This window comes from Ooceraea biroi, chromosome 1 (assembly GCF_003672135.1).
Source record: "Ooceraea biroi isolate clonal line C1 chromosome 1, Obir_v5.4, whole genome shotgun sequence".
Classification (NCBI taxonomy): Eukaryota; Metazoa; Arthropoda; class Insecta; order Hymenoptera; family Formicidae; genus Ooceraea; species Ooceraea biroi.
The window spans coordinates 13,412,709-13,422,620 of record NC_039506.1 but is presented as its reverse complement, the minus strand read 5'-3'; the positions used below and the strand labels follow the sequence as shown (position 1 = coordinate 13,422,620).

General features: G+C 33.1%; 1 protein-coding gene across 1 annotated transcript; it reads right to left on the bottom strand.

The window, feature by feature from the left end:
* Positions 1 to 3,380: 3,380 nt before the first annotated feature.
* Positions 3,381 to 5,771, bottom strand: LOC113561929 (cytochrome P450 4C1-like). Its single transcript, XM_026969574.1, has 3 exons — positions 5,251 to 5,771; positions 3,737 to 3,815; positions 3,381 to 3,544 (listed from the first exon to the last, which is right to left on the bottom strand). Exons 1-3 carry the CDS (start codon positions 5,374 to 5,376, stop codon positions 3,381 to 3,383), a joined length of 369 nt encoding a protein of 122 aa, XP_026825375.1. The 5' UTR covers positions 5,377 to 5,771.
* Between the last annotated feature and the right edge of the window lie 4,141 nt (positions 5,772 to 9,912).

The window sequence follows — 9,912 nt, the reverse complement described above, 5'->3', positions numbered from 1 at the left end:
TAACAAACAAAAAACCACATTTGAGAAATATATACTTTGCTTTCTATAAATACTGGAATTAAATCGAGCACAAATAAATATAAATAAATACAAATAAGTCAATATGTTAAAAAATTATTTAAATATAAAATTATAAAATTAATTAAAATGCTTTATTACTTTCTAATAAATAAATTTACTTTTTTATTAAATAACTTTTCTTTACTTTGTATCATAACTCTGTTACATTGCATGTATTGCATGCAACCAACTTTTATTCTAATAAAACTTACATTTAATATCAACGCGCACAATGAACTTCATAAGAAGATAAATGTCAATTGCAATCAAAATAAGAGTCAGTTTGATAATTTTTGCGTAAGCGGTTTTTCAATAGTTAAAGTCTGTTTATCTAATGATCAATAATATTGCAAAATAATTATTCTAGATAATAATTATTTTATCTTCCCGCTTATTAAAACTAAATTTTTCATTAAATTAACAAACTCTGACATCATGATATTATGATAGAATCAGACTCACGCAATGATAATAGATACAGAATCACGCAAATGTTTTGCATGATGATTGCTTCTGTAAATTATGTTGTTACTGATATTATAAGCAAGCTGAATAAAATAAATAAATAAGTCGCGAGCACTTCCTCTCCAATCGTAACGAGAGCATGAGCGCGGTAGCCGCCGCGTCGCAGCTTGTTTCACTTCGCGCCCTCCGCTCCTGGCTTACTCTTGTAGCTCCGCGCTGATTGACTGATTACAATAATCAATTGCGACGAAACTATTCATCGCATCGAAAAGTAGTATTACACATTTTTTTCTTATATTTTTTTCTCTATCGAATGGTACTGAGCAAATCCGCCAGTTTTTTAACACCCTGTACACACACACACACACACACACTCTCTCTCTCTCTCTCTCTCTCTCTGTGTGTGTGTGTGTGTGTGTGTGTGTGTGTGTGTGTGTGTGTGTGTGTGTGTGTGTGTGTGTGTGTGTGTGTGTGTGTGTGTGTGTGTACAGGGTGTCCGGTAACTCACGACTCAACGCTCGTGAGTGGATAAAGCGGACTGAACTGAATGGAAAGGCCTATACCATTTTGCAATTTTCACAATAGTTAACAAGTTATTAATTATTAAAAATCGTGCTATTAGTCTGACCTACCGCCGAATGCAAGCGCGCGGCGAGATGCGACCGCCTAGCGATCGAGTGCCTAGCGATCGCAGTGGCAATGGCTAGGCATGCCATTTGTAATAAACAACTTCTCGCGCCTAGCAACTTTCGTAAATCTTTGTATTTGGTAATATTAAAACAAATACGTTTACAGTTTTACACATTAGCGGAGTGATTATAAATATCCCTTTTCATTACTCACTCAATACAAATAATTTACACATACAGTTTACATACAGTATAGATAGGACGTACGTTTTAATGCGACCCGGGCACGCCAAGTATTATTTCAAATTACAAATCCTCAAACTGAATTGCTTCTAGGTACTTGGCTAGTTAACAATGGATTTCATCATATTTGGTTTTGCTTTTTTATGTACTTGGCGTATTCTTTTACCTTCGTAAGGTTTTTTAGAGGGATCTCATTACCTTTTGTAAACATTTTTTATATTTCATTAATTTTTAATGTTTTTATAGAAAAGTACATAAAAATAAACAATAAGGTACCGAACAATGAGAGTCACTGCATAAACATCGAGCGTTACCAAGTTCAGTGCATAGACGTCAAGCGCTAACGTATAGCTTATCTGGAATTCATATCATTTGACATGTCACATAAACTTATGATTAAACTATTTCAGGAACTAAAGCCGTAATAAAAAATCTAACGGCACTTTTATATAATAATATGGGTGCAAACTTTCGGTTGCGACCACTCCAAATAAAAATGGTTCAGTTAATCCTGAAATATTGTAATTAAATGTTAGAATTGTGACGTTTCGTTCTCCTTTTCCGAAATCAGGTTCAGACTCACGTACATACGTTCGCACACACACATTCAAAGCGATTTTGTACTTTTTTTTCGTTGCACCACATCGACGACGACGACGACGTTGCACCACATCGACGACGACGACGAAGTTGCACCACGTCGACGATGACGACGTTGCACCACGTCAACGACGTTGACCACGACGACCACGACCACGACGACGTTGCCGTATGACGTTGCAGCACGTCGATGTGGTGCAACGTCGTCATCGTCGTCGTCGTCGTGCAACGTCGTCGTCGAATAAATTAAATCATGCATGTATGAACGCATGTGTGAACGCAAGCTTGAGGGACAAAATTGCTTTGCATGGGTTTGTGCGAGCATACGTACGTGAGTGGTCTGAATTCTATGAAAACCGAAACGTCACAGTTTTAACATAGCGATTGCAATATCTCAGGATTGCCTGCACCAATTTAATTCTAATTGATCGCGTTCGAAAGCGTGCACCCATATTATATTATAAAAGTGCCGTTAGATTTTTTATTACGGCTTTAGTTCCTGAGATATTGTAATCACAAGTTTATGTGACCTGTCAAACGATGTAAATTCCGGATAAGCTACTTGGTAGCGCCTCGACGATGTCACGCCAGTGCTGTATCAAGCGGCTATTTCTCATGCGGCTATTAATTTTTTTATGTACTTGGCGTCGCGACGCTACCGCGTCGCTTGATAATTTAGAAAATATTTCTATTTGAATCTTTACTGTCTGCTGGTAATTGTTTTGTGTGTTACTATTTTGGTTTAACTATCAGAAATATATCTAGCTTAAACTGACAGAATTTAGGTTTATTCAAAACTCTCTGCGTATGCCTGATGTACAATTTCCACTTGCGTCCGTTATATTTAACGAAGTGTTTTGATCTCTCTCGGATAATTATGAGAGGTGGCTATAGCACCTCGAAATACTTGGTCAAGTTGTCATTGAATTATCATTATTATTATATTTTTCTACGAAATTTCCCTCTTATTTTTCATCAGGTATTTAACGCTACATCCATGAAGGAAAGAAAAAGATCTAAGAGGTAGTATTAACAATTTTTCTCAATCTCTTTTTTAAAAAATATAAGAAATTTGCTTACGTCTTATTTTAATTTGAAAATTATTTCTTCTCTTCTGTTTATATTTACGTTAATTTTAAAGTTGCTCAACTAATTTTAAATTTTAGAGTCAGTTTTCTCTAGTATATGAAAGCGAATCTATTTCTAACATTCTTTTTGTAAAAATTTAAATATATATGTTTCGTTTTATAAACATTAATGTTTCATTAAGATACTACTAGCTTATTTTTTTAACATTTTATTATTGAGAAGCAGACAGTGTTCTTTTCGCACTAAAAAAAACGACTATGGCCATCTATCCCAGATTTATCTATTATATATACATTATAAAACCAATAGCAATTGAAATACATGAAAATAAAACTTTTGACTCACTGCAAGCAAAAATGTATGAACCTGTGCCTGCAATTGATCATCACTTAAGGGATTGTCAGTTTTTTCGTTCTCGTCTAACAGCAATTCTAAAAAGCCTGTTTTCTGTTGTGCACCTATAGCAAAAAAGTTTTTGTTAAATACAATTTATATAAAATAGCAAAATTATTATATTGCGTTACAAGAAAATCTGTGCGAATTTTGCAAACAAACTTCCAACGCAACACTTTGTATTAATACTTAATATAAAGTGATTTTAAATTTTGTTAAAAAATTCGCTTGGACTTTTCAATCATTCCAAATCATACCTATGTCAAATTCGTCTTCATTATTTATACTGACATGGTTGCTTTGTGATTGCCGTAAAGATTTTTTCTTGCGTATTACCTAAAAATTGTTGTCTATTTGTAATAAGAATTTGGTCAATCTTTGTAACGCTTAACACACTGCTATTGTATATTAACTTAATATTTGCTAATATTAGTTGCGGAAATTAATTCGGTATCTTTGGTTGAAGAAATCGAGTCTTTATTTATAGAAAAATAATAAACATATCAATCTTCGAAAACTTCATTATGATTTTCTTTTTTTTCATCTATCGAGTAACTGACGAATCTTCTCTCGCAAAAAAGGCAGCTATGAATCAATGAAATCCTTGATGTATTCTCGGATATCTTTTATTTTAGCGGATTACGCGATTAAAATATGCATCGGTCAAGTACTGCTGGAGCGATCAAAATAAATTGTAATCTGTAGAGACTGCTGAGGTCAAATAAACCGCATTTCTCAGAACTTTCCAACTTTACGAATAAATAATATTTGTCACTTTTGCAACATGTGGCCGAGCGTTATAGCTGTAAGATGACTGGCCATGTTTCATGACTACTAAACGAACTTTTCCCCTCTATTTCACCGATCTAACGAACCAGTTATCATTGCTAATAGACGGCATTAATTGTTTGCAGTAACTCATAATTTATCCCGCCTTTCATATCTCACTAAATAGGTAATACAATTTGTTTTTCGAAAATATTGGGTTTCGTGATCGATGTCGACGGTTGACCATAGTCAATCCACGATTTTCTTCTTTTAGGGTTGTCATACAAAACCCACTTTTCACCGCCAGTAATGCTTTTGTAAAAGTATCTTTTATTTTCTTGTATCTTCTAGTTGTATCTTGTATCTTTTATCAGGATCTTGTTAACCAGGATCGCTATTTCAAATCTCGTTTGCTTGGACTCCGAGCTGATTTCATGTGGAATTTATCGTCTTACTTTATGAATCTTCCCCAACTTATATAAACCAACATGGGTTTGCACGTTACTCCTATTTGTAACGGAAGTTCATTTTAAATCTGAGAAGGATTCCCATTGAATAATTTCTCGAGCTCCTCGTCCTCAAATCTTTTCTCCAGCACTTTTTTCGTCGGTAAGACAGAAATAATTACTCCGAAGTTTACGGTACTACTTTTTACAGATTTTATGCGTTGCAGCACTTTCCCCTAAAACGGAGCAAATCATTTTTCCAGCCCGAGCAGCATTTTTCTCCAGTTGGAAAACCAACAGAATGCAGTGTCTGATATGCTGCTTGTCGAATATCATTGTATCCGTTACTGTTTTGCGAGTTTATGTTGTCAGCTTCGTAAAGCTACATATCTAGCACATTTTAGACCTTAAGAGTAGCACTTCAAAAGCCACTAAATTGCTGGAAGATATTTGAATTTAAAGGAGTTATGATTTATTAAATGTAAAAGTACCGAATTAATTTCCGCATCTACTATTTTAATGATATAACATGTATATATTGTCAGTGTTCAGCATACCTCGTTTGAAAATTTTTGAAATTTATTAAGTACTGATTTAAATTCTTTTCCATTACTCGACAGATAGTAGAGCCAATCAATCCAGAACCACGGTTGAAGTATCCGCTCAAAGTTTAATTGAAACATTCTAAGCAATACAATTACTAAGTTATAAATGTATATATATTATTTAATTAATAAATGTTATTATTTTATTAATAGGATGAATAACTAATTATGATTGTTAAGGGATATATAATCGATGTATGTAATCGAAGTTTAAATCGATAGATAGGATAATCGATACGATAGAAAGTGCGCATGTGTAAACGATCAAGTATTCGGTTCTTGTAGCCGAGCGACGTGTGCTCCGGTCTCTTGCCAATCAGGCGCGTTTCGGAGCAGACGTAGTTTCGTGTAGCCGTGATTCTTTATATACGTTCTTTACATTGTTTCGTTCCTTTCATACTGTGTTAACTCTCAATAAATTTAGTTTAAGAATATCTAACAATGATGTATCGAAATATGTAAGCTGACCTATCTATTACAGACTTAAGGTTACTTTCAACTTCTTGGATTCGTAAATTCACTCCCATTGCTGTATCTGCAATTTAACACCTGTGAGATTTATTTTTATTTCTTGTAGTGAGATTTTCTTCTTAATATGTCACTTATAAAGTTGAAATTCGAAGTAATAAATATAATTTATACAAACGTTACCGCATGTAATATCGAGAATAACTTTTTCAACGAAAGGAACAATATGGATAGCATTGCCTGAATTTCTTTTGATTTCTTTCTCGAGGCATTTTATTAGGATATTTGTTTTTTCCGATATAGTCATGGTATATTTGTTCAATATACTTGTATGGAATGTTGGAGCAATGAATTTCCTATCATGGACCCATTGTGTTCCTGAAGCAGTATGAAAATGAAACAGACAAGTAGTATTATTTAACAGAATATTAGGAGATAATCGAATATTGACAAAACCTTAATATAGAAGCCAAGTAAAAAATACATTGTACGTCCATTATTATCATTTCAATTATTTTTAAAATGGTGTGAATATATTTTCTTTTCTCTGTACTTCAGTTTCGCGTTTTAGCAAAGTAAGCGAATAAACGTATAACTAATCCAATGAATTATATAACAAAAGTAAAATAAACAGATACATATGTACAAGGTAAGTCTATCATATGACAACTATTTCATGAAATTATAGAAATAGTTTCATGAAAATTTTGTTTATTTATTTATACCTCCAGAAGTGAGAAGTCCATTCCCTATGGTTTGTTTTATCAAGGTGTAAACTAATCCCTTGTCAAGATTCACAGTACTAGTAAAAATAGGCTAGAAAACAATTTAGCAATATATAAACATACAGAGTTTCCAAACCATCTGCAACAATTCTTTTTGCTTTCTAAATGAGGACGGATTAAAATTCAGCAATAACAGAACTAACAATAAAATTTTGCATGTTCAAGCAAATGTCAGAATGGCATATAACGCGTATTGAATTGATAGAGAAGCCTGTACAGATTTTTTTAGTTAAATTGAACGCAAAATTTTATATCAATTCTCAATAAAAAGTTTTGTGTTTGAATTGTGCGAAAAAAATCTGCATGGACTGTACCCTTTTAAAAGTCGCGGGAGTTGTCGAAAAGTTGAGACAAAGTTGCGAAAATAACTGTTTAGAGCATGTTTCAGACTAATATAACTAATACTTCCCGTGACATTAAAAGGTCGTGCGATACACTATTTTAAAGCTAGAAACCTGAATTTTTCAGACTTGAAAAGAAAACGGAGGTTGGATAAATGCCGGAGATATTATCAAAAATATCTCCGTCCAGATTACATGCCTCATGCAATTTTACTTCAATCTACATTTTTGATAATATCTCCGGAACTACTTATTCAATTTTCATTTTTTTCAAACCTGAAAAATTCAGGTTTCTAGCTTTAAAATGGTATATCAATCATCTAATGTCGCGACTTTTAAGAGATGCGGTTTTCCCCATTGAATACAGTGTACTCGAATTATTAAAAATCATCAAACAGATCTCTGGTTGAAAAAATCAAGTTTTCGCATATTCTTGTTATGAAACGTTTGATTTCTACAGCAATAATATTTAAAGTTGAAAATGTAATTTAAATCAATTAATGAAAACAAACTTGGTAGTATTTAATTCTTACCTTAACAAATTCAGGCTTGAATACAAATATCATCGGCATGCCTGGAATCCATTCTAAGCCTATACCTTCTTTAAATCTGTCGTTGAGTGACAGACACCATTCTAGTCGTTCTGCAGACAAAAGCACACGTTCGCACTAGATTCACTAATTACATAACTACATTAATTACATACATATATATGACACTATTAGAAAATGTTTCATTTCTGCAATAATAACACTTAATTTACAAACTTTCCCACCTCGATCTGACATCTTCATAAACGCAAGCGAACTACCAATAAAAGGATACACGTCCCGAGGAAGATGTCTGACTTTATTCCAAACAACATATTGTCTATGCATCATCCGCAAAATTTTCATTATTACAAGAATGCATAATATGCATAATATAAGAAAGATAATATCCATTCTTGTAGCCTGTTAATATTTTAAGATACATTAAGAGGAATGTATAATTTATGTAACGTATTTGTAGAAATTTATAACTTTTCTACATATATTGCTTACTATATCTGTATTATGTAATTTTATGATTGCAGGTATGTACACTTCAATCAAGTACTCCAAATTAACTCTTCAGTTTTCAATATTACTCACTTCAAGCCACGGCTATCTAATACTTTGAAAAGTTCCAATGATAGATATTTATATAGGGTTACGATGCATTAGACGTTTATTCCAAACTGGTTTTTACTGGTTTTTAACGAAAGAAATAAGTATATTTTATATGTAATAGTTCTTAGTAGAGCATTTACATATGATTAATAAAACACGTTATGTATCGATATTATCATCCGTGTTTTGTACCACATTGCACAGTAATTACTGATTAATTATCATAATAATTAGTGATAATTGAAAATGATTTGCATAACGCGCGTATAAAGATTTCTACTGTATTATATATCTACTGATTTGCAATGGCGTTCAGCAGAAAAAGCAGATCAGTGACCGCTTAGTGATTTGTTAATATAATTGTTTCTTGTCTTTAGATTTTCGCTAGATCTAAGTGCAGAAATCAACCATAATGAAGAATCATTGAGCGCTTACTGATCTGCTTTTTTTGCTGAACGCAGCCATTATATTAAGAAATTCAGGATTTACTTCATGATGAACAGTCCGAATCGAAGTTATTGCAATTAATATATATATATATATATATATATATATATACAGGGCGGTCCACTTAAATCGATCATTTTAGATATTTCACTTGTTTTTGATGATACGAAAAAATGTGTAAGGAAAAAGTTGCTCCGTTCGAAGGGGCTATCATGATGACAGAACAAAAATTTTTTTAAGGCTATTTTTTTCGGAGATTCAAAGGTCAAGATAATTTTTTTAAATGGAACTACATATTTTTGTTTGCACAATTTTATAACCAACATCGAGAGGAGTTCAGCGATCTATGACAACATGACCTTTAAATGATCTTGAACGCGGGAAACAGAAAAATCAAACTATGCTCTTCAACACAAAAATTTATTTAAGGTATTCGAAATGATGTCCTCCGACTTCAATACATTTTCTAAGGCTCCATGGACATTCTACTTATCGAAGCCACTTTAGATTTTCGACGGTCCAATAGTTCATATTTCTTCTATTTACTTGTCCATGGTTAGTGAACATTGAATCATCGGTAAACACTCTCATGTTCTGGAATTCAATGGAATGTAAGATTGAAATAATTCCATACATGTATTGTGTGCGTGTGTGTATGTGTATGTAAATATTTATGATCGTGAAATGCTTTCGCAGTTCAGTTCATTTCCTGAGTTTCTCGATATCAGAGTTTAAATATGACTCATTATACGAAAGAGGAAAGAATAGAAATGCTTCTTATTTACGGTGAAAGCGGAAAAAGCTCTACAGAGGCGCAGAGAATGTACGGCCAAAGATACCCTGAAAAGCGTTTACCGTCTCGCGCTGCTTTTGACCGTCTTATTAAAACATTTCGTGAAACTGGAAGTGTTTGTTCACGTAAGAAAATGCGACCTCATTTGCAAACTAATGAACCAGCAGAAGTTACTGTTTTGGCTGCAGTGGCAAATAATCCACATATCAGTTCTCGACAAATACAAAGAAATACTGGTATTTCCAAGACAAGTGTTTTACGCATTCTTAAACGCCACTCATTTCATCCATATTACATTACATTGCATCAAGAACTTCATGGAAATGATTTTATTAATCGAATAGAATTTTGTCAATGGGCGCTACAACAGTTGGAGGTCAATGAATTCTTCTTTAACAGAATATTGTTTACCGATGAATCAACTTTCACTAACCATGGACAAGTAAATAGAAGAAATATGCACTATTGGTCCGTTGAAAATCCAAGATGGCTTTGACAAGTAGAACGTCAACGTCCATGGAATCTTAATGTATGCTGTGGTGTTTACACAATCGAATCATTGGCCCTTTCTTTATTGATGGTACATTAAATGGTCAAAAATATGCTGATTTTTTGTCCCAACAATTACC

Coding starts and splice junctions, on each gene's coding strand:
- LOC113561929 (XM_026969574.1), bottom strand. CDS start 5,376: ATGTTTCAATTAAACTTTGAGCGGATACTTCAACCGTGGTTCTGGATT. Junction 3,816..5,250: donor TTCAAAAATTTTCAAACGAG/GTATGCTGAACA, acceptor AACAATTTTTAG/GTAATACGCAAGAAAAAATC. Junction 3,545..3,736: donor TGAAGACGAATTTGACATAG/GTATGATTTGGA, acceptor TTTTTGCTATAG/GTGCACAACAGAAAACAGGC.